Source organism: Oxyura jamaicensis, chromosome 2, assembly GCF_011077185.1.
Source record: "Oxyura jamaicensis isolate SHBP4307 breed ruddy duck chromosome 2, BPBGC_Ojam_1.0, whole genome shotgun sequence".
NCBI classification, from domain to species: Eukaryota; Metazoa; Chordata; class Aves; order Anseriformes; family Anatidae; genus Oxyura; species Oxyura jamaicensis.
Window position 1 is genome coordinate 3,750,950 of NC_048894.1, and position 25,483 is coordinate 3,776,432.

The following is a 25,483-nucleotide window of genomic DNA, read 5'->3' on the forward strand; positions in this document are numbered from 1 at the left end:
CTTATAATCTTTGTCACATTAGATCATAATCTGATGGCAGATTATTTACAGGCAATTTCTCAGGAGTCAGAGGTCAAATTTCAATATAATTTTTGAATCTGAAGCATATGAAGACTCTGATGTAAAAAAAAAAAACAAAACATTTCCTTATATGCCTCATTTTAGCCTAACAGGTACATGATCACTACAAACACTACTAAACTGTGATTTAAATTTCTTGTTATCACCATGATGTGGCAGTATTTACCCTCACATTGAAGGAAAAGCAAGGGATTGTGTCAGCATTTTTCATCTGCACCAGTGCAAGGTCAGATGGTGTAAATTAAACAATTGCAGAAGGTTTAAATGATCCTTTACAACTTTGCACTGAGGTGGATCCAGTGAAGAGCTCTCTGGAGCCTTGGTTGCCCATGCTCAGCTAATGGTGATGGAAGTCCTGGCTTAAAGGTTGTTCCCAAGAGGGGAAGGCTGATACAAGAGTAAATCTCAATCACTGCTTCAGTTATTACGTGATATTACCTTTAGAAACAGGCTGAGCACACTTCCTCAAATGTAGCTGATATGATCTATGTACTAATTATTTAATTATGTTGTGGAATAAAAATCTGGATGAACAGTTTGGCCTGGTGGGGAATTGAATGGGAAATCAAACTACTTGTCTTGTATTTTTTTGCTTTATTTTTGCTTGTTTTATTTTGTTTTTCATTACAACGATTGCGATTCCGTTGAAGTCTACAGCGTTCAGCCAAATACTGCTGGGAAAAGGACTTTACTAAAAATTTTTATTTGTTTGCTATTTTTGTCATGCAAATAATATCTGCGATTTCAAAATGAGAATGGGGAAACATTCATATTTCACTTCACAAGTTTGAATGCAACAAAGGGATTCTTAAAACAGTCTATCAGCATGGAGATAAGGCTCAAACAAATAGCTACTAGCATGCACTTTTTTGGGGGTTTATCAGTCTACTGCGAAAGTACTGGAAATATTTCATCTGTATTTTGAATATTTCAGAGATAATGAAATGAGCTTTAAGCATTCACTAGCATGAAGTAGCAACATAAGACATGAAAAATGCTTATATATGGACCATAATCTATATGCTGCAGAGACTTCAATATGGTGACATTAACATACTATGATCTAGCCTTTTCCTTTGTTATAATGGCTCTTTTTTTTTTTTTTTTTTTTTTTTTTTTTTACAGAATATGTGTGCAAAAATAATGTGTATGCTTGGTGTATATCTGCATAAGCTTATTAGTTTCATTTCTGTGTGACATTTCTGTTGTTGAATCTGTTTGGATAAACAACACTCCGCTTCATAACACATACATAAAGGCAAGATCAATTTATACACACCCATTTATAAAGTTGCAAAGAAATATGAAAAATAATGGCAGCGAATGAAACAGAAAATATGATGTTTTCTCTTGGTTTTGGTTGCTAACTATACACATAGGAAAAATATCAGTAAAACCCAGTCACCATATTGGTCAAAAATGACAAAGATATTTTATAGTCTAGTCAAATCTTTGGAGTCTGTGGCATGCTTTGCTTCATATATGAGAGATGTGGAGCAGATGTCAAACATGCACTTAACAGGTCTTAATCAGAACTAGCCCTGCACATCTTGGGTACCAATGACAATCTAAGGTTCAGTGGCTGACCTCCCAGAAGCACATACAAAGGAAGGTTTCATGCAAATCGTAGGCAAACCATGCATGGGAGACAGTTAATTTATGCACTATACTTTCTTCTGAGTTTTAATTCGGAGGAATATCAACCTGCAGAATGAATTTTAAACACTGCTTATGGCTGAGTTTATGCTCATTGTTTATGGCACAGTTTAGAGCAAACATCAAGGGCAGTGTTTTCAGTATGTAAATATTATCATTTCACATAAATACAGAGAAGAACAACAATGAGAAGGGAAGTAAAATAGGCAGCTGGGGGTCAGAGTTTTACCTGAAAATTGTTTTTTAAATTAATTATATCATTACACTCAGTGTGAAACTGATCACTAGGGAGATAATTAAAAAAAAAAAAAAAAAAAAGTATTGCAAAATAAAGGTCTCCTACTTTACCCTGACATATTTTATTTTTCTTTGTTTGAATAACTTGCATTTTTTTCACTAGCAAACCAAACAAAGAAATAATCTTATCTATGTTTAGGAGTGCTAGAAAATGCCAGAGCTAATAAAAAACTGCAAAACAAATGTGTGTGGCGTTTGGACTGCAAAGCCAAGGAAAAAACAAAAGTGCTGCCACATTCACTAGTTATTCACAATTATTATATAATATTTTTTTATGGCTGCATGCAGGAATTATAAAGTCTTAAAACTTCTAACGGATTTCTTATGCATTTTTAAGCAATTCCTGGTATGCTGTGAATTATTTGCTTAGGTTGAATGAATTCAAAATTACCAGAAACATGATAATGAACATAAGCAACTTCAGGAGATCTTCCTAAAATAAAATTCTGTCTAAAGATCCTGAAATCTTTTTACCAAGTCTCATTGTGCTCAGTCAAATTTGGACCACATCTCTGGAACATATGAAGCACAGCAGACTGTCTCATGGGTATAATAATATTTATGCTTGGTCAGTATGTTAATTTACAGACAATTGATCTTTAAATAAGAATTATTATTATTATTATTAGTTTTAATCTAGTATTTACATTTTTCTTCATTTTTTTCCTTTTATTTATTTCCTAAGTGCTTTAAAGATAAAAATGAGTATTAAAATGGACTTTAGTGGCTTTTGAAGTAATAATATAAAAAAAATCTAAATCAACCAAATCATTTTTAATAGATCCTGTCTGTGACTCTTTTAAAGATGAGGTGTCTTTTTGTCTTTTTGTCTTTTTTTTTTTTTTTTTTTTTTTTTTCCTATGTGTATATTAGAAATTTAAATTGATTACTGCTTTATTTGTACTTACAAGTAAATGCTGGATTCATTGCCTCCAATATCAGGTGACTGGAGTTTCTGCACAAGTATCACAATTATGCCAATAAAAAGCACAAAGTTTATCTAGGGGGAAAAGAGAGAAAATTATGATGACTGTGATATATTTTGTCAAGCACAAGATGAGACTCTCACAGGGACTTGCTGGCTCCATTGTGTTGTTCTTCTCCAAACTGCACGCTAAAAGTTTTATAGGGTCATTAGCTAAGTTAACAAAAGGCATATTGCCCCTTTTTTCCAGACAAAAATATCCCCCTGGCAGCAGTGAAGTTAAGGAAGAATGTAGTTTATCAGAAGAATGAGGTAAGGATAAACACAAAGGTTTAAACATTTGTCATTGTCCATTGATCGTGTTTAATTCCCATTGTCTGAACTAAAGCATTTCTCAGATTACCAGTTTCCATGTTTCCACCATCATTTATTTCAGACAAAATTTAGTGTTTGCCATTTCCTGAAAATCCCCAAATCCCAAGTTTAACATTTTCCCTCCACTTGGCTGAACTGTCCCAAGATGAGATGAATCTAAGTCTTTTTTTTTTTTTTTTTTTTTCTCATCCTGATCATCATCTTTTTTCAGAGAATTGTGTCATTACAAATAGAGTTTTAAAATTTTGGAGAAGAGCAAAAGCAATTTATTTTGATGTTTTGAATTCAGATTTAGCTGTGACCTACTCCAGAGGCCAGAATAAAACAGGAAATTTAAGGTTTTGCTTGTTTGTTTGCTTGCTTTTTTTTTTTTTTTTTTCTTTTTTCTCTTTGAAAGAGTTGTCAGCTTCTTTTTTTTTTTTTTTAAAATAATAATTTTCTATCTGGATATGAAAACTACATGTAGATGGAGAACCCTGATGTTATTAGATGAATTACCTTTAACATGTCTGAAAGTTATTGTACTTGAGAGAGTTGTCCAAACACTTAAAAGGGGAGACACCACACCTGATGAAGACATCTATATCTAAGTATCTGCCTGTGAGTTTGATGTCTAAATTTGCACAACAGTAAACAGAGACCTTCCCAATATCGTCACTGGAGTGTGGAGAGCAACTTAGCATGTAGATACCTATGTACAGTAAGCCAAATTGCTTTTGATTTACTATATTGAAGAGCTCAAAGCCATTTAAAAATTCCTGTTAACCCTGGGGCAGAACCTGGAGACCAAATACCTCTCAGTTGTCCATATGTATGTATTGTGCATCATTTGGGTAAAACCCAAGGCCTTCACCATCTAAAGAGAGTTTAGATACCTTGTTGACAGTTGAACACTATGCAGTGGAGTCATTGGAAGAAATTTCCATCAGTTATTTGCCCTCAGAAATGCTGAGGAAGTACCTCTTTCAAGTGTTACTTACCATGATTGATCCAACCACAGGACCCTTGATCACCCACCACAAGGCAGTGTTGTCATTCATGTCCCAGCAGCTGCAATTAGTAATGAAAGAATGGGGTGGGGAAAGAGAATGAAAGAAAAAGATGAAGATACAACAAGGAAATTAATAACTGTACAAACATTTTTAAGGAGGCAGAGAGTGGGATGTTGGTCTTGTAGCTAAATTACTTTATTGACTTTCAAAAGTTCCTTAGTCTGTCCCTGTTAAAGCTTTCTTTTACAGACTTTACGCAACTTATCTGGAACCTATATGCTATGATTTCAATAGTACCTTTTACTAAATAGTTTAAACATTTTGGAAAACACTTCTATGCATGTTCCTGTGTCCACAAACAGTACAATTGTAAAACTGTCCATTTTGGGCAACATCTCTGTAGAAGGGGTAAAAAGGCAGGAGTTCAAAGTTAACAGGTAAGAAAGGTCCAGGGTTAGCAGATAGGAATTTTGGATCCTGACCATGACAAGAGGATTTTGACACATATCTTGGACACCACAATGTAGCAGGGACCAACTGTATTCACACACAGGAATGATTTTCCAGTCATTGAGTTGTCAGTCCTACCAAGGAGCAATGATTCATCTAAGAAGTTTCAAATTGTGGGCAACAGCCAGGGTCATCTCCTTTTTTAAGCTGTTGGGAGTGAGTGATCATAAATTAAGTGGCATTTCTACCTCAGCGTTTAAAATCTTCCTCCAGCTCACGGAAGGATTATGCTGAAGATTTTTCCATATAGGTTCATTTGGACATTCCTTTGTAGAGCAAATTAATTGCAGGACCCATATGGGTTTTAAACTTTAACATTTCTTTTTAAGGCTACAGGAATGATTATAATGGAAAAAGAAATCTTATTTCCCCTGCCACAACACCAACACACTGCGGTACTTTAAGTTAATACAAAATTTGATTGTCAGTTAAAAAACATATTTCATTTGTGTCTGCTTTCTTCCTCTCCTGCTTCCCTTCTAAAAAAACATGAAAACACAGAAAAAAATGTCTTCTTTGTACCTGCAGTTCAGAGGAGGATGGTTTCCCTCCCACTGGGACAACAGCCAGAAGTCCCAGCAGTGGTTGTCATGGTACATTTGTCAGATGCCAAGTAACAATTTGGAAGAGCATACAGGGATAAAACACGGCTGATCTTATGAGAGCTTAATACTACTTAATACTACTTATATGTCATTTAAACAGTAGTCTAGTAGCATCTTGGGGAAAAGTGAAAACCTATAGTGTATACCAGCTATAGACACGTTTAAGAGTGAGGAAGGAGAGCTAAAATTCCATCATCCAAGTGCGTGTGAGATAAGCCCCAAGCAGCTGATTGACATCTGACTTCGAAATTTCAGTTGAACTTATAAATGCAATATTTTTCTAGATTTCCTGTAAAAGCAACAATAAGTATGCATGTGGTAGAGCAGGGAAGAAGAAAGAAAATCTAGAGATGAGATATCAAATTTACCCAAAAGCACATATTTTTCCTTTGCCAAATACTGGAAAAATCTGGGCAAATTCTAGTATTAATCTAGCCATATAATTAGGCCTGCTGGATTTTAAATACGTACTCTATGGTGTTGCATCTTCCCTTAGAAATGCTTTTTCTTCTTAGACCTACTCTTCTTCTGCAGATTGTCAGTATTCTATATGGTAGGCTAAATTGTCAATGTCTATCCCTGAAATGTCAACAGTGAACCAGATCAAGCTTGTACAAGGGTTTTAAGTACCTTTTTGATTTGGCCTCATAACATCTATAGGATAGATGTGATAAAAAAAAAAAAAAAAAACAGCAAAACACAACAAAACACAAACCATCATCGTCTCCTCAGATAAGTATCATTAGAAAGAAAAAAAGCAGTGCACCACAGAACAGTCTGTAATATCAGCCAACAAGCTGTACCACGTAAACAGGCTCCCTAATTCCATTACAAATACATTGCTATAGTTGAGATCAGGCACACAGGACTCTTTTTCAGGATAGCTGATGGGAAGGGAGCCAGTGAGATGGGGGAGGGATGTGGTTTCCATTTGAAAAGGCCAAAATCTGATCTCTGTTACATCTCTGGTGTACATCTGGTATAACTCCATTTAATTCAGTAGCACGGCTCTGGATAAACAGACAGTTGCATTTATCTCAACAAACCTGTCACTTACAATGATGTGAATCAGGAACTGAACTCAAGGGAGCTCTGCCAGTTTTATAAGGAGCAAGCAGGAGGAAACTCAGACTCGGAGTCTGTATTTTAGTCCATGCCTTTGTCAGTGTGGTTTCCCAGTTCAGTAATTCCTGCAATGTTTTCAAGCTCATGCTGGCTTCTCCCCCACCCCCAGAACAATGCTTGCTGATTTTTAAAAAGTAACCACTGAGAAGCTCAGCTAGGATCTGCCTAAATGTGTTGCATGCTAAATAGCTTCTGCAACTAAAAGAGAGGAAAAGGTGTTTTTTATTTTATTTTTATTTTTATTTTATTTTATTTTTTCCATTCTTCTTTTACTTCTTTGAAATATTTCCCTTATACAAAAAACAGAAGGACTGTTTGGACTCCTAAGAGAAATTAATGCATTTAGGACTTCTGTTGTAATAATAATAATGACACAACAGGGGTTTCTGGCTTGTTTTGCATAGAAATAAATGATTTAATTTGTCTTAATGTCAAAATAGAACATCAGGTCAAAGCATGGGTTTCCTGAGTGACTGAAGGGCTTTATGTGCTTTCCAATAAGCAAGAATGAACAAGGATGAAGAAAACATGACAGAGCAGCAAGTCTTGTGCAATTTTTAGTTCCAGGTATCTCTAATATAAGGAGAATTTAAAATATGAGCCTAAATACCTTGGGAATCAGAGCTGGGCATATAGTAACATCTTTCACTTAGATTTAGGTTTTCAAAGGACCACTGCTGTTTTTTTTTTGTTTGTTTTGTTTTGTTTTGTTTTTTGTTTTTGTTTTCCTACCACTCAATCAATTTGAAACATAGTTGTCAGGAAAAAAAAAAAAAGAAAAAAAAAAAAGAAAAGAAAAAAAGAACAACACAAATAATTTTGTATTTTCAGGATGCACATATATCCATTCATACAGGCTGTGCCTGTTGCTCTGTCATACCAGTCAGTCTATTGACTACGTGGATGTGCAGGACCATCTCTGGGAGTCTGGAAGCATCCTTTCCTTCAGGTCTTTAGCAAAGGATACAGGATCTTTGTAGGTTTTTCTCCACCAAAGGATACTATTTGGGTTGAATCTACCCTCTTGATTTCTTTCTTAAATTATTCAATTTCCTAAATTTTATTTTATTTTCACACAGAAGACTAAATGTAAGTTTTTGTCTCACTCCTACTCACCTACCAAACTAGATTTGTGGAAAAAACCCTCAAGGGGGAGCTAAACTCATAATTACCTTGGTAAACTGAAGCTCAGCGACTCCTTGTGCAAATTCCATTCATCTTATCAGAGGCATCCACAATAATTTCTACAGCTGAGCTTATCAACTTTGTCTTTCTTCATAATCAGTTGGAGAAGAGCAGGGTATCATAAGTGCAATTTACTTGATAGCTCTTTTAAGATGAGATAAAACATATCCTGAACTCCGCTGGCTTAACTGAGCAGGAATGGAGAGCCACTAGGTCAGCTGCAAATTTACAGATGTCTACATGTCCTTTCATAATTTCACCAGTGGAATATGGACATAAACATATGCATATTCAAATCAGCGTTGGAAGTGGAAGGAGAAATTAACTACGTCCTCTGATCACTAGATTTTCATTTCCCCTTGTCATCATGCCAAAGGCATGTGAAATGTTTTCCCACACAGTGATACCTACCCAGTATCATCAAAGTGAAGTCTCAGCACTGCCCAAACAGTGACACAAATTGTTGGGGTCCCTGCAGAAGACAAGATGGTGATATCATTATCAGTCTAGATTTATTCAGTACTCAGCAAAGAACACTTCTCCACTGAGATTTTATTTCCTGATAACACTAATGAACCAAACAATACAATTCATTACATTAATTCAGAGCTCTAGAAACATCTGCCTCAGTCAGAGTACAGGTTAGGCTTGATGGGCACATAAAGGTAAAACTGATAAAAGAAAATAATGATACTGTTTCAGATCAATATTGCTCAAAGATATTTCATTTTGTTACATTAACAGTGAAACATCATATAAAATAAAATCAGTGACATCAGCTTCCATGTCTAAAGCTACCATTATTATGCAATGATTGCAGAGTGGCAGATTTTAAGTGTAATGGCATTATTGCATTCCTTGTATTCCCATGTGGTTTTGTTGTAAATTAGTTGCATATATTGCATTTTATCTGTTATTTTATAAATAAGTGATTTTTGCTTTAGTTATTCAAACAAAGCAAACCAGTAGAGGACAGTTTTGCATTATTCACAGGAATGTTTCATTTCTTTCCTGAAAAACAATATCTAAAACCAAATAAACAAACAAACACACACACAAAAAACTGGGAACAAAAGTGTTTCATTTCTATTTCAGAGTTTTCTTTTGTGTTTAAAAAATGCATGTAAAACACAAATTAAAACAAAACAGTAAAAATCCAGAAATCTGGATTTGTTTTCCTTTCTGAAAACACTAAACTTTTTTTTTTTTTTTTTTTTTTTTTTTCCCAGTGGAAATATATATATATATATATTTAAAAAAAAGTTAACTCATTCTTGCAAGAAAACTATGGTTAAGTTGTTTCTACTTTTTATGGTAAATAATATCTTTGACTAGAAAACTACCTACTTTTATTCAGGCACCACTGGAAAGATAAAGTGCTAAAAAGCAAACAAAACAAGGACCTTGGTAACCTCAGCTTGCAGTAGTGAATGAGACTGTCATAAATTGACAAGAACAATTATATTTTATACATTTTGCAAAGCTGCATTTATGTCACATTAATTAGTCATTCAACTGAATCCACTTCAGTGAGTCTCTGTCAAATCTCATATTCCCAGTATTAGAAATGAAAATACCCCTATTATACCTAGATGAGTGATGAAGCCCTCCTTCTTTAAGGAAAAAAAAAAAAAAATAGTACACACAGAAATATTTGAAAAGAAAATTACAAAAAGAAATAAAATGGCTTTGGAGAGAAGAAATCGTGCATGTTTGATTTAATTTGGAGTCTGCTTTTCTCACATGAGAATACCTAGAAAACATTAAGATCTTTGTGCACTGAGATGCATAATAATAATTTAAAAGTCTTTAAATATTAGTCACAGCTCTGACATGCTATCTAGTTTGTACTTATTTGACTATAGAAATTTTGTTGGTGCAAATGAAGTTTCATGTCTGAAACATGGTCAGGAAGACACCTGACACTCAATGTGTCATAAAAATGTAGTTAAAAAAATGATAAAAAAAATGGATCAACTTGGAATTTTGAAACTTCTGCTGTATGAATATATATATACACTCACTTTTCTTTACACAAAAGATATATATAGCTTCATCACATTCTTTTCAACTTTTGCATAACATCAGAAAACAAAAAAACCCAAGAGCTGCAGAAAAGAGCTCTTCTTGCTGACAGTATTTCTGTCCTCAATAAGGAACAGATATTAGGAGAGATCTCAGCCTATCCAGTGAGCTTACTAGCACCTTGAATATTTAAGATGACAAAATAGGATTGACTCAGCCATCTGTAGTTCTCATTAATCACATGTGGGCACTGATGGGCTCAGCACTTTTCAAGAAATAGATAAGCATCCAGATGCTGTAAAATGCTGAGCTGTTGCCTACTTCTCCTTCAATGCAACTCTCTTCCCATCAGCTCTGACCCGTGGGGGCCGCTTTTGCCCTACATGACTTGAAAACCTGAATCCAGAGTCTGGAATAGCTTCTATTCTCACAAAGTGCCAATCACTCTTACTGTGCCTGGTGAACCATTATCCAAGTTGAAATAAGCAGGAACTGAGAAAATATTGCACTTCAAAAAAAAAAAAAAAAAAAAGAGATCCTTTTATTATTATTAATGGATGGCATTGATACTACTTTGAATATGAAGTGGCAGCCATAAATAGCTAGATCTTATTTAGAGTATTCAACTCAGGAGTAAAAATTCTGAGGCTACATTACAAAATAAGCCCATCTGGATAGTTCTTTCTTTACAGATGCTGACTTTTTTTGTCAGTTAATATGCTATGTGTTGCAATATTCTCTCATTCAGATGAACATACGGATGTGAAATTTGTGCAAACTCAGTTAAAGGAACTCAATCCCAGATATGTGTTTGATTTGCAAAGATTTACATGTTTTCTTTTATAACTACCACATTTTCATGTATTCATCCCCAAGTTCTCTATGATAACAGCCTTATACTTCATCAATAGTGTAATTATACATTTGTGGATGGTACAAGGGGAACTTTGTAAGGGGAACTTTGAAAAAGGGGAACTTTGTAAGGGGAACTTTGAAAAAGGGGAACCCTTTTTCAATAGTTCCCCAGCCGTGATATGCTATTTCTGATGAGATTTTCTCTTCTTTCTTCTCTGTCTCTTTGCTCCCATTTTAGGGAGTCTTTGCCAGGAACTGAAAATTTTATGCATACACAGCTGCTTCAGGAGTAAAAAACAAAACAAACAAAAAAATAACTAGCACCATCACAAAAAAAAAATAAAAAAAAATCCAACCACCACCACCACTAAAGCAAAAAAGTAAAAAAACTACAGATTACCTGAAAGCTCACGTTATTTGGGGATTTGTTTTCAAAGAACAACAGTTTAAGGCATGTGAGTTGTATGTAGTTTTTATGCATGAATATCTGTGGTTGTTTTTTCCATGTAATTTCAGAAGCAATGTTGTTTAAGTGCAAATATTTAGTTTAAACTTCTTAGGGCACATTTAAAATTAAGGTGTTCTTCATCCACCTTCTGACTTCTGCGTAAAAATGTCACCAAAGTACAGCTTGAATTAATATGTTAAAGCGATTAATTTAGCTCCAGAAGGCCATCATGAAAAACAATTACACTGCTTATCATCTTCCACCTGGCCTTCTGAAACAAATCTTATTTCTTCCTAACATTGTAAGTTCCCATTTCCCACCCATGTATTATGAGCATTTGTGGGTACCCTTTTAACATGTTTTCAATTTATTTATTTGCTGGGAGAAAGGCACAAAGGAAGTCTTAGAGAATGGGCTGGACTCAACATTGCATACTTGATTATGCTGAATAACATGGTACTATGATAATATCTTGTAGAAGACAATTTTGAATTGTGGACTACCTCTCTGCAAGATATATGATACCCTGCAGATTTCAGTTCAAATCTATCACATAAACATAACACAGTTTGGTCTGCAGTGGCACTTCTAAGCAAAGACTAAAACTATACTTTGAATCTGTGTATGGAACTATTAGGTGGTTAATTCCTGTGCCTTCAGTGAACCTTTCAGGACAGAGAAGAAAGCTCTTCTGCACACTGACACACATTTTACATAAGAAATGTCACGTACCCCAGCCAATAATAGTGTACCAGTAGAAATATCTCCTCTCTGGGAAAAAGGTTTCTACCAACAAAGTGAAAAGGTACAGTCCCTCAATGAAAAGCCAGAAATAGTTGGACATGACACAGTAGTGAAAAAACACCATCACCGCTTTGCATTCCACCTGCAGAGAATCAAACAAAAACAAAGTTATATCCATGTTGTTTTGCAGGAGATTAGCTGAAAGAGAAAATGCTTTCAACCACTCCAAATCTGTTAGTGGAAAGGAACACAGTTGGGACTAGCATTATACACTTTTAATAGTAAAGTTTTAAAATCATGAGAGTAATGTGAAGGGCCACTTAGAGAGCAAAGCTGTAAAGGGCAGGTAACCAATTTTATCAGTGGGAGGTGGCCGACAAGCGCCTGCAGACAGCTTGAGAAGCTATTGCATTAGTGGGAGTTCACATCAGCAATGGACCTTAATTGCTAGATTTAAGCCCCCTTCCAAGTGCTAAGTGCAGACAAGAAAAGAATCCAGTTGTGCTTTGAGAAACCTAAGGAAGGATGTGAAATGGCAGGATGATTGTTAGAAGCCCTGAGAGTGGGCTCAGAAAGGATGCACCCTCCTGTGCGCACTTGAGAATTGTACTTCCTGGCCATGTGCAGGTGTTGTCACTCAGGGACTGAAAATGAAAGTGAGCAGAAGTGTAAGGAAAACTGAGTGATTTACTGTACAAAATGATAGCAACTTTCATCCATTTATTGGGGAAAACAAAACAAAAACGATGGGCAAAAGAACAGGAAACAAACCAACCAAAAACCAAATCAAACCAAGCCAAACCAAAAAACAAACAAACAAATAAAAAATTAAAAACAACAACAACACATTCTAAAAGCTTTAGGTGGAAACTGAGCTCTGCCATGACTCTGTGAGAGCAGGACACACTTGTCTTGACAGTGCTGCATCCCAGTGAGCCCTCGTTAATCCTACTGAAGTGACTTTTTAACACATCACAGCAGAATCACAGTATAAACTGGGAGCTCCTGCCTGGGGCGATGGAAGGCTGACGGTTTTGATGGTTCACAACTGTATTCCATCCTCTGGGATAAGCAATATATTTAAACCAACAAAACTTGAGTTTTTAATGTGGAAGCTCTACCAGTTTATGCCAGCTGATCTCAGGCCATTAGATCACTGACTCCAAGATGTTTTATGCTTCAAGTGTATTTAAACAAAGAAACAGATGCCATTGTTGGAAGAGTGATATGAACAAACTACAGATCTAATATGGTTTCAGATTTTTAAGGAGAAAAATTTAAAGCAGAAGCTATTTTAAATGATGAAGAAAAAGTCTATGAAACTACACAGGTGCACTTGTAGAAGTGACTCACAGGGAATTTATCTCATAACTGGATAGATAAAGGAGAACTCACTATAATTCTGCCATAATTACACAAAGTGAGCTGATTTGTCAGATCAAACATTACCCTTAAATACGAGTTAGGATTAACAATGTATATATTAGATGCAAAGTACATGTAAGTACGTTGGTGAAAGAGACTGCTTCCATGAAACCATGCTATGAACAGCTCCTCTTCAGAGACAATTCTCATCCCACCTATCAGTATGCAGATCCATGAATGCGAGAAACAACCTGATTAAAGTCAGAAGCTGAAATAAACTTGTAAGTTCCTCCTAAAACACAGACCAGTAAACACTGCAGACATCATGGAACCATACCACTCACACTTTTATTGTGAACTGGCAGGGAAGTACCTTCTCTCAGCAATTACCTTCTCTCCCAAAATCTCCTCAGTCTCTGATACCCAACAGGCTGCTGCCTGCCTCACACTTTTTATTATTTCATGCTGGGGAAAAAAAACAAAGCAAAAAAAAAAAAAAAGTCTTCTGTTTTACTTACAGTTGAGATGAAACAGTGGTTGCCATCTTGTTCAGCATAAAGAACCCCATCTTTAATGAATACAGATATCGCACGTAGGATGAATGAAACAAAGAGGTTCATGTGGATAAAATTTCGAGTGCAGTGAAGCTTCCTAGAGAGGAAGGAATAAGAGAGAGGAAAAGAATAGGAGGGGAAAAAAAAAACAAACAAACAAACAAAAAAAAAACTTTTTGTCTTTTTTGTTTTGTTTTGTTTTTGTGAAAATAGCACCTCCCAGTACCTTGGTACTAAGAATAACAGTGTCTGAAAGTCTGAAAGGCAGGAGTGTAAATTATACTGACCCTAAAACCAACCAAGAGGAGGATTTTCCTGCAAAACCATGCTAGTTAGACTCAGTAATAGACTCAGTCTAATGCAGAGAGTTTCTGCAATTGTATCTGCAGTCTACTGAAATACGACTACTGGAGTGATTCCAGCTTGGGGGAACAACTTGTCTAAAGGCTTTTCTCCCACTTATTTTGCAGCTGGTGAGATAAAAGCTTAAATGTTGTTTTGGCCCAATGAGAGCCAGCCTGTTTTCTCCAGTGACTGAGTAGCAAACTGCTCACATCCAGACTCACCTGAAACGACACAGGATAACCATGGCAGTGGTGAGGGAAACAAGAGAAGTGCTGTATCCAACCGTGTACAGAGCCTTCACAGATAGATAGTAGTAATCCTTGGAAGAAAAACATCACATGGTTAAATGGTTCATCTATATTCACCTCTTCCTTACCCTGTCAATGTGCAGAAGGAACCATAGGCAAGATTTGTTTCTTGAACAGACCACTTGTTTTTTCCACTTGGTTCCCCTGAGATCTCACTATATATTAGATCATTGCTTTATGTTTGGCATGCCGTTGGGTCTGCATACTGTGAAGCTTATTTGTCAGTGAACTAGCAGAGGCTGTCTATATTTCTGTGACCACTCTGCACGTACTTGTAGAAAAATAGTTGGCTAAAGGTGACTTTAGTCAATAGGGAATGAAATGGGGACTAACTCCTGCTTCCCAAAGTAACAGGCTGCATCAACAGTAAACATTCCCATTCTGGAAATATACACCACTGAGCTAAGAAGGATTTGAGTCTCATGTATTAATGCCCCAAAATTTGTGATTGTTTCATAATAATTACCATCAAATCAGAACATGACCAGAAGCTGGACAAAAAGCAGTTAGCTCCACTATTCATCCTCTCCCCATTTGTTTTTAATCATAAGATTAATTCCCACCTGGTTGTCAGACTCTGTTTCATTTTCGTCAAAGCCGCAGGCATCATAATAATGAGGAAAAGGTTCAGACCAGCCATCTTCAGTGCAATTTCTGCTGATGTCCCCTATGTCAAGCATACCAGGTACAATTGGGAATGTGACACTATTGAAGCAAACCCCAGAACGTACCCTCCATCCCCTTGGTACATGACCAAAGAAAACTCCATGGTACCATTGGAATTACTATTTGTCTGAGTATACACAGAAAGCTTTAACGGCACCTTTAATCTGTAATGATATCTTTGATAACATAGTTCTGCACTAGGCACCTACTTCTACAACTGGTCACCAGGGAGCCATAGAGATCTAACAAGTATAGTCAGTGTCTCCAAGGCATCAAGGACTCATTCCAAAACAGATAAGTAAAACAGGGGTCAGCTAAACATCCATACCTCTCCATTGTCTCTGAAAGGCATGTTGGGAATACATCCATGACATAGGCATTTGCACTTCAGAGTAAAATGTAAGTCCTGTGCTTAAATATAGGCACATTTTGTTATTTGAGATGAACTATATTTGAGACATCTACATTGGACCGCCAAGAAAACATGATGTTAATTAATAACTTTGTATTTATTTATTTATTTTTATTTTTTGGAACAGGTGCTAGAAGCCAGGCAGAATACTGTGGGGTATCTACAATAATCATCACAGGTCTCTGGTGAGGCAGTTGGATGCTCCCCTACAGTCACACAGCACATATCCCACACATATATATTCAAGCCTAGGCTCTGCTCTGACAGTGACCCTTTAAGAAGTGTCTGTAGGAAAACAAAGAAATGATTCAGTGGGAATCTCTTCCTTGTTGTTGTCTTGACAGCAATATGTTTGTTTAGATCTCCTGTTGCCCATTGTGGCTTCACTTGGCAATTTCCCTGAGAACAAACCTGTTTCAGATCTTCTCACTTTCCTTTGCATATTATCTGTGCCAATCAGTTTATGACCTTGATTTAAAGCACGTGTTTGCAAGGAGGCTCAAAACTGTCTCAGAGAAAACCTCTTTTTTTTTTTTCTCTCATTTTACCCTCTTTGGTTAATCTCATTTAGATGATTAGATCCTAAGCTTCTTTCGCTGGCACAGTTAAAAGACTTAAAACTGCCTTGGGAAGCAAGAGTGTGATGTAGAAGAGGAAAGTATCTCTTGAAACTCTCTTTGTAACCAAGTCTGCCTCAGGTGGGATGGCCTCCTCATTGCTCTTTTTAAGTACCATTACTTTTGTCAGGACTCAGTGACCTGGTTGAAAAATTAGAGCTGTGCTGCTGACTGCAGTTATTCCTCTCCAGCATAAAAAAAAAAAAAAAAAAAAAAAAAAATTATTTTAAAATTTTTACTTTTTTTTTTTTTTTTTTTTTGAGTTTAAGTTATGGTGAGAATTGATGGACACGTTGTTGTTGGTGGTGATTTGCTTTGCTAGGTTATGAAGCTTCATATTCTTAGAGCAATTTAGTCAAGTAACTCATAACACTAACAGTGACTTTATTTTTTAGTGAATCTGTTTGTCACCCATGCAGCAGAATATATCAATTTGATCACAACATTCATTTAAGAACATTGCATTACTTGGCAAATTTTGGCCAATTATTCCTTCATGTTCATCCCCAGTTTTTCATAGAAAATAACCACTGAATCATGGTTTTCAGCTCCCTTAATGCTGTTTAGTAATTACTGTTAAGCAGGTAGATATAATTTTAACAATCTACTTGCTAGATTGCAAGATGCAAGACTGGCTGAATAAATTTTCATAACACTGTTAAAATTTAGGCATCAGAAAATGTGTCACCATAATTAGAACTGATTATAAAATAATACCTAAGTGGCAAGAGAAAAAGCTGGAGCTTCCTTTTTAAGAGAGTTAAAATAAAAAAGAGAAAAATTCCATGGTTCTGTTTCTTACCTAGAGGAGACTGGGCTGTGCTTTCCAGCAGGTCATAATCACCTATAAAAGTGAAAATCTGGTATGAAATTGTTTTGATTGCATTTTCTATTAGGACCAAAACTGGTCTCAGTGGAAGTCAGTGAATAGAGTCAAATTGATTTTTATTTGTTTGGATCATTCCCAAAGGCAATAAATTCTTGATTCTGTCTTTTCTGGAAGTAAACATAGTTTTACTTGTAAGTTTAAATCAAGGTTGAAGCAATAAAATTTAAAAATTGCTACTGCAAGCAGCAAACAAATAGCTAAAAAGGAATACCATCAAACTAGGACCAATTTTATTTTAAAAATATAAAAGCTAAGTATTATATCTTTAGAAATCTTTAGAAATCCATAGATAGTTAAGTAAGGACAGCCTTTTAAAAATTAATGAAAAATGATTTCCATCCATCAACTGCAAGCAATTAAAATTAATTGGCTTTAAGGAAAGCAATTTAAGTTTCTTTTTCTAGGATAGACCATACTGAATTCTAGAAACAGATCATATTTTTTATTTTCAGTTTTTATCTGAGTGTTATAGGTATTCAGCATCATAATAATTGATATACAAAATAACTTTTAAGTAATCTGAGATTATCATCTGCTTTACAGACAATTTTTGAGAAAAGAACTATGTGGGAGGTATTCAGCATAACTGGTTCTTACCTGCATGAGTTTGCCCCAAGTTATCTACTTCCCAACCTGAAAAAGAAGAAGAAAAGTAATTACTTTGATCTTATTATAATCATAATCATCATTTATTTTAATTTATTTTAATGGTCTGAAATAAGAAGAGGCCACACATTTCCAAGATACTGTGCCAAAATCCATGTTGATTTCCTTATTAGAAACACAAATATTAGAATAGGAAATCTTAAAAGGTTGGGTTAGCATTAAAAACTTCCTTTTTCTTTCTTCTTTCAGTCATAAAAAGCTTGAATTATCTCAAACAAACCTCCTGCTCAGCCTGCAATTTACTTAACTCCAACTGCACTGAAATCAGACTTTCCTGAATTCTCAGTGGATTTTGGCTGGGGATGGATGTTGGAGGATGCATACAGAGAAGATGACTTAAGCCACTGCGTGGTGCTGCTGCATCACATGCAGTGAGACTTGGAGGAGCTGGACAAAGCTGTTTGCAGTAGCTTTGCCACCAGCCCACTGATCAAATAGAACCAGTGAAAAAAACCTTGCCAACATTTCAATGACTGTCACATCAGGTTAAATGTATAAATTAGCTTAGCTCTGGATTCCCTGGAACAGCTGCAAGTCTTCAGGTTGTTCTTTAACCCTGGACATGTGGTCATCTCCTAACTAGGGATACAAAAAACTCTTCATCTCTTTGTGTAAGGTTTTGTATTAAAAAGTTAAGTTCTACACAAAGATTGGTTTTGATCCTATGGGAAGAGGAGAAAACAGCATCTAAGGAAACAAACTAGTAAAGGGCGTATTTTCAGTACAGCCTAAAATGTATTTTAGATTTTATATTTTTTCAAAACTCTTATCATGTAGGAATTTGAAATTCATTGATTTCTCTCTGTCCTTTTAGTCAGATGTACTTTTCGATCTTCAAAATGGAAATAAAATGGTTTAGTTTGAAGATGATGGTGGAAGTCTAGGAAACTAAGCTGAAACATTTGCTAAAGAACCATCACTCTTTTTTGGCATCCTCCCTTTCAGGTAGGCTGCACTGTGTCTTTGAATGGATGTATTCAGCATCAATCTTCAACAAACCTACACATTCAACTAGCTAGTTACTCTGAAGGTTAATCCTCAATGCCATGATAAGAACACCCTCAGTCTTTTGGCTTCTCTGCCCAATTCTGACTACTTTCCAGATTCCACGTATGAGATTTCTTGGTTGTTTCAAGTTCTACATAGGTCTACTTACACTGAGGATAAATTGCCAGTATTCTAAACATTTTCCAGTGGAGATCATTCAACCTGCTGCATAAGACTAAAGTGCCAGATGTTGCAGAAGCACTACAGCTCTGCTCCAGATTCTTGGCAGAATAACAGGGATGCCTCTGCAGAATATTTTGGACAGACCTGCGGCCCTCCTGAGCCTACCAAAAAACCAGGTTTATTAACAGTGATCAGCTCAGATATAAATGCCTATGTTGCTAAAATATGAATTTAGATTATCAGCTTTAGTATAACCTGTGGGAAATTCTGCCTCATCAAAAGATGAAAGAGGAAATAGCCGCTCTTTGTGTATCACTGTCTTATAAAGTCCATCTCCTAATGCCACTCAAGTCAATAGGTCATAAAGGTTCTTTATAGGAGGTCATCTCACTTAAAATTCTGTATCATACAATGACCTATAGTAGAAGAGTAAGAAAAAGCTGCAAAAAACTCCAAGCTCTTTGACTCACAAAATTCTGGTTTTAGTTACCATTTGTAGTGTGGCTTAAATCCTAAAATGCAATATTACAAACTACAGAATTTTTGTTGGAGGAAGACCAAGGCACTCTTAAGTAGATTGAAACATGGTATTCCTGGCATCTTGGCACGTTACACTGATAGATAAATAATAATATTATTAATAATAACAATAATAAAACACACACACACACAAAACCATTTTTTGAAATGCAAATGATGTTTTTAATGTAGATTTTTTTCTCCTGTAATCTAAAAAGGAGGAAATAAAATCTGCTGTTATTTCACTCTTAAAATAGGAGGTAGTTGGATACAGTAATGTTAAAATATCCTATTTTATATCATTTTTAATTTCATGACATCAGTACGAACATTACATTATATTAATGTAGCTTTGCAAAATGAAGAGGCTTTTTATATTAATCTTTTTTTTTTTTTTTTTTTTTTTTTTTAATAGCCAGATTGTTTTTGCACTTTAGCTGTGTTTGGACATTATGAAGGGATTCACATTTTCAACAGTGTTCATTTTCTGATTGCTGTAGGAGCAAGATTGCCTTTTATTAGCATATTTGTCTACAGCTGAGTCCTTGCTAATGTACTGAAGAACGTTCCAGTATAACCTTTTACTATACAGGCTTTTAAGGCTTGATCCATCAAACTAATTCTCACTAATAAGTTAAGCTACTGGAAAGTCAATTAGATTTACACTGAACATTATGGCCTGAATTATAATGGAAAGTCAAAGTTTACCTAATGAGTGTTAAGATAACATAGACATAAAATTGTGTGTATAGAATCATACAATCACAGAGTCGTTTAGGTTGGAAAAGACCTCTAAGATCATCTGGTCCAACCTTTAACCTAGCACTGACAAGTCTACCATTAAACCCTGTCACTAAGCACTGCAGAAAATACACAGATATATTTATAAAACCACAGTGAGGGAACATACATCTGCCATGGGGCTTTTGATTCCTATGTGTTACTGCTGCGTTTCTTTCTGACACTGAATATTTATGTATCCAGCACCAGAATATGTCTGTTCATGTGACAAATAACTGTGCCAATGGGTATGGTTACTCACAGGTATGAGAGTGTGATGGAGTCTATTTGGATTATTTCCATGCTTAATGTTTAAGGTGTCTACATACATGGGGACGTTAATTTGCATTTGAGCTTGGTAGTCTGGGCTTGTATTGAAATCTGCACAAAGAGCAGCTCCTTTAATTTTTCAATGCTACCTGCTTTTTTGTTTGTTTGGTTGGTTTTTTGTTTTGTTTTGTTTTAATTTTGGGTTGATGTTTGTTTATTTGTTTGTTCCATTCTGACTCTAGAGAGACCTCAGCAAATTTGCTCTGGTGTCAGCAATGTAATGGGAAAAACTGCAGGCACCTTGCTGTTTTGGCATTCACACACATCCTCTTGTTGCTTTGTTCCTGGGACATAGACAATGAGAAACTGGTGCATTAGGCTTGAGCGATGAAGCAAAGGAAGACCACTGAGGTGATTATAAAACAGTCTAGATGAATTACATTATTCCCACAGAAATGAAGAATGATAAAACACCTTTTTACCTGCATTTTAACTGGAAACCTAGGTATCAAGATTTTAACTGAAGGGTTATATTAATGTTTTACATCAGTGCTCCTCACATATAGTTAAATAACAGCACAGCCCAAACTACAGGAAGATAGTGCCAACAGCAGCTATTAAACAATATCTTAGAACACCATTTTTGAATCAATAACTGTCTGCATTAGTCAATAAACTCCTGAAGAAGCTAATGTTATCGTTGACAAAGGATGGTTTGTCCAGTGTATTGACAGATAGTGTTATTCACTATTTGACCAGCTTGAATAGGAAAGTGTCATTTGAGAAGTAAAGCAAATCTTCCATTAGTACTTTAACTGTCATTATTAGTTAGGTGTTATTTGCAGTACTACTTAGAGGCTTTAAAGAAGATCTACCAGACAGATGAACTTTCATTTCCAAAGACTGAACAGAGAAATCACAGAGAAAATATTGTGTATTTCTATTTTCTACATGAAGAGGTGAAAATAAAATTTTCATAATATAAGGACTTTGCCAAGGGATAGATCTAGAAAGAGTTAGTAGCAAAGACCCGATTCTTTCATGACCATTTATTGCATATGCATTACATTTCTTTCTCAGTTTTTATTTGCTGAACCTAAAAAGAACAGAGAAATTTAATGCAAGAAATTGTTGCTTCTGCTTTAAAGTGAGCAGGACTGGCAAAGCTAAAGCCAAGAAACAGCCCGTGTATGATGAGCCTCTGCACTCTGTGCAGCCTTTTAGATCGTCTCCTACGTGCCAACTCAGTGCTGGCTGCTGTCGGTGTCAGCTGGCATGGCAACTGCTTTATCTCCCATTGATTTGTTTATCTGAGCACAACTTGCATTTAACCCTTTTGTTCCAGCCTTTGCCCATTATTAGTGTATGGAGGGAAATGAAAGGATTCAGAACTATTCTGTCCCAAAATGGCTTGCCCACACTTTTACCTTTTTTCTATTGTTCCCATCTCAGAATTATTTGTTGGATGGATAGGTTATAAAAAACATTTCCTAAAATCACTTGTTATTGTGCTGTCCAGCTATGTGAAAGATGAGCTGGTTAGGCAGGAATCCAATTTTTCCCTGTTTTCTATAGCATTGATTAGAAGCTTAACATCGAATACATAAACATGAAATAAATCAACCAGCTCTCATGCCCTACTCCGCAGCATCCACCACCATGCGGTGCCTTTTTGCTCCCTTCCCCATCGCTGCATGCTGCTCTCACGCACCAGCAATCTGTTCAGCCGGCTGGCAAAGCCGCAGTCAGGAACAGCAGTCTACTTAGCAGCTTTCTGGGACTTTCTGAGCTCCCCTCACTCTTACTGCTTGCACACTCTGCCTGCTGTGTCTGGTGCCCTCTGCCTACTCCTATATGCGGGCACACACTGTCAGATCATCCTTAGTTGGGGGGGGCGGCCCCCCCAAGTGATTCAGCTGCTAGGTCTTAACAATCTCATTAGCAGGATCTGTAGGAAGTGGCAGCCAAGCAAGGTTTTGGAGTAAGCGGACTTATGGGATCCCACACATTTCCCTATTTTAAGTACTTTCCTCCAGTATTTCTGGGGGTTGTAGTCTCTCCAAGCCTCATGCCCCATAGCCAATACTTTAAACTACAGATTGGAGGTAATTAGTTCACTTGGTATTAACTGCATATTGCCATTTTTCTGGTCAAAGCAGTTTGAGTGCGTAGAGCTTACACTGATCCATTGCAGAATTAAGTGATTAAGTTTGTTGTGATTAAGTAATTAAGTTTGCTGTGTTTAGCAAACAGGAAAACTGAGACAGTGGAAAATTAAGGGTAGGTACCTTCTGCATCTTTGTTAACCACTGGCTTGTGCAAAACATTGCAATAAGACAGTGATGGAGCTGATGATATACAAGCTCTTGTGTCCTGTACCACATACATATTTTAGGGCATGTGATTTCATGACACAGAGGCAAGAAGATGCAGTGGATCATGTCTGGAGATCATGGGAGAACCCAATGAGGTCACATATGGAGAACATAAAGGCTGTTGTACATAGGTCTGGCTGAGGCAGGACTGCTGTACAGATGTGATCAATAGCATGTAAGGGACATTGTGACTTTCTTCTTTTCTTCCTCTTTCTTATCAAGGGCTATAAAACTATCAGTGGACTGAGGTCACCATGGCAACTGCTAGGCATCATTTAAACATTATGTGTATCCTTCCTATGAGGCTGCCTGTCACAGGAGTACCCAACAGACTGCAGAATCTACACAGATACTATCAAAGAGGCTCCTACCTGAGAGAAGGGCAGGGGTCATATCTCAGAGAAAAACAGGTGTTTTTCAGAAAGAAACAAAAAAATAAGAAATTTTGTCCAATGTAGATTATCAGTTGTGAATTAAGTCCCAGAGAAGAAATTATGTTAGAACACTTGCTTAAAGGCAAAAGTGAATGTGTGCCCACCACACCTAAAATCTTGCAATCAACTGGAATTCCTTTCTCAATTATTTGAGTCAAGGGGAGAAACAACAACAGAGCGGAGACTGCTAGTAAAAGCTGAGGCAGCTGTCCATGTTGCACCTACAGTGAAACTCAATGTATTAATTATCTTTTGCAAGTCCAAGTGTTCTCTAGAATTCTCAGCAGCTCTCAGCATGTTCAGTCCTTGGATACATCCCAGAAGAGCATAGTGTTTGAATTCTCCAAAATTAGCTTTCTGATCACATTTCCAAAGGCCTTGAGTTGCACCACAGATTTGCCCTGGTAACCAAAGGATATCATCTTGTACTGGACCAAGGACTTGATATTTAACTGAATTGATCAGAAGAATTTAAAGCAATTGTTGCTCTTGGTCATGTTCAGTGTTTGAGTGTTGGGGACACAGAATCCTATGTCCCCATAATTTGTTGGGGAAAAAAAAAAAAAAAAAATAAATCACTGTATCCGTGAAGCCTTAACTAGATTATTGTAAATGTAGATATGGAGATATGGTCATTATTCTTTGGTGACAATATCGTCTTCCAATTTCCATTTGCATCGCACATAGACTGTGGTACTGTGGCAGAAGAAGCACGTTTAATTATAGCTTGTCCTCCTTGCTTTGGAAAAACTGAAGTAATTTCATGGCTTTAATGCCTTTGGAAAGCCTAGGGCTGAAAACAAGTGGGAAAGGATCAGCTATCTAGTAAGCACTATCTAGGACTTGCTGAACACTAAGCAACAATAACATGTACAATCTGCAGATGGCTTTGAAATCTGTCCAAAGGCATTAGCTAGTGCCTATCTAACTATTTATCTATCTTAAATCTATATGTTTATATATGCATATATATGTTTATATATGCATATATATAGATATATATATATATAAACAGCTACCTTTGCATTGAACTTCCTTCTGACTGTTACATAAGATCTCAAATAAAGTACAGTATTAAACTAAATTCACAGAGTCCTGTACTCTTCAAAGACTAATTAAGCTCTGATGGTTTATTATTATTCTCGAGATGGAAACACTACAGGATGGTCTATGTTTGTTTTCCAGAGAAGTCTCCCAGCTTCCAGTCTATTTTTCCCCTGTTTTTCATGCAGGATGCTGAAATACCCACCAGGGGTGAGATGTATTTGAACAGAAAATCTAGACCTTTGCATCGAACTTTTGCCTTGCTTATTTGACAGGCAAACACAATTTCCAATTTCAGGCGGCTGCAATGCTGACCTTAATTTTAGTTAGTAGAAAAAAAAAAAAAAAAAATCCTCTATCTTCTATTTCAGTATCGAATAAGTGCACAATCTTTCCAGATACATTTGTTTGTTAGAAGGCCTTTGATCTTTAAGAATCAGCTTTTCTTTGTGTTTATATATGAAAAAATAATAGGCCAAACTAATAACAACTAACTTAAGAATATTCAGAACAGCTTTCACCTTGAGAAGACAATCAATCTTCATTTGCTTTCACCTGGTTTGGGAGTTAAATACCATTTTCACAGTAATATGCAGTCAGCAATTAAAGGCTTTACTGCCAGAACTATATCCCCAGAAGTGACACAGGGCTTTCCACACATGCATGTGTAATATCAATTCCCCTCTCATTAACCTGTATCTTATCATCCAGTTTTGTTTGATTAGGGGGAACATCCAAACTCAAACAGGAGAAAAAATAAAAGGACAATTTACCAAATTCAGTTAACCCTGAATTCATAAATCCAACGTTACATCCCTAGTGCAGAATATATGAGGATTGGTGTTCATGTCGAAAGTACTTGAATGACTTTCAGTATTTCTAATGAGATCAGTAATAGCCTGATTTTCAACAGACAAGGATTTCCAATCCTTGTTCTCATGGACAATAAATGGTGGCTAGCACTGAAGACATGACTATTAGAGCAGCAGCAAGCCAAACAAATATTTTGGTTTAAAAACATGAGGATGAAATATCATTCTCCCTTAAACGCTACAACATCATGATACATTCTTTATTCCACTGAATTTTAATTAGACCCCTTAATCCTGGTACCAGCATGGATTATGTTTATGCATTTAGTAAAAATTAGGTACATTTTCTCTCTTTTACATAGTCAATTATGTTTTGCAGTCATGCTTTTTTTTGGGGGGGTGCAGCAGGCATTGTCCTAGACTGAGTACTGGAT

General features: G+C 36.1%; 1 protein-coding gene across 14 annotated transcripts in view; it reads right to left on the reverse strand.

The window, feature by feature from the left end:
- ADCYAP1R1 (ADCYAP receptor type I) overlaps positions 1–25,483 on the reverse strand; it is a 143,147-nt gene that overhangs the window by 19,348 nt on the left and 98,316 nt on the right. For all 14 annotated transcript variants that reach the window (XM_035317121.1, XM_035317134.1, XM_035317132.1 and 11 more), the window contains 9 exons: positions 17,577–17,612; positions 16,893–16,934; positions 14,959–15,062; positions 14,309–14,406; positions 13,707–13,839; positions 11,812–11,965; positions 8,163–8,223; positions 4,315–4,384; positions 2,943–3,034 (listed from right to left, as the gene is read on the reverse strand). In XM_035317121.1, coding sequence (XP_035173012.1) covers positions 2,943–3,034; positions 4,315–4,384; positions 8,163–8,223; positions 11,812–11,965; positions 13,707–13,839; positions 14,309–14,406; positions 14,959–15,062; positions 16,893–16,934; positions 17,577–17,612 — 790 coding nt within the window. The remainder of the gene's footprint in view (positions 1–2,942; positions 3,035–4,314; positions 4,385–8,162; positions 8,224–11,811; positions 11,966–13,706; positions 13,840–14,308; positions 14,407–14,958; positions 15,063–16,892; positions 16,935–17,576; positions 17,613–25,483) is intronic.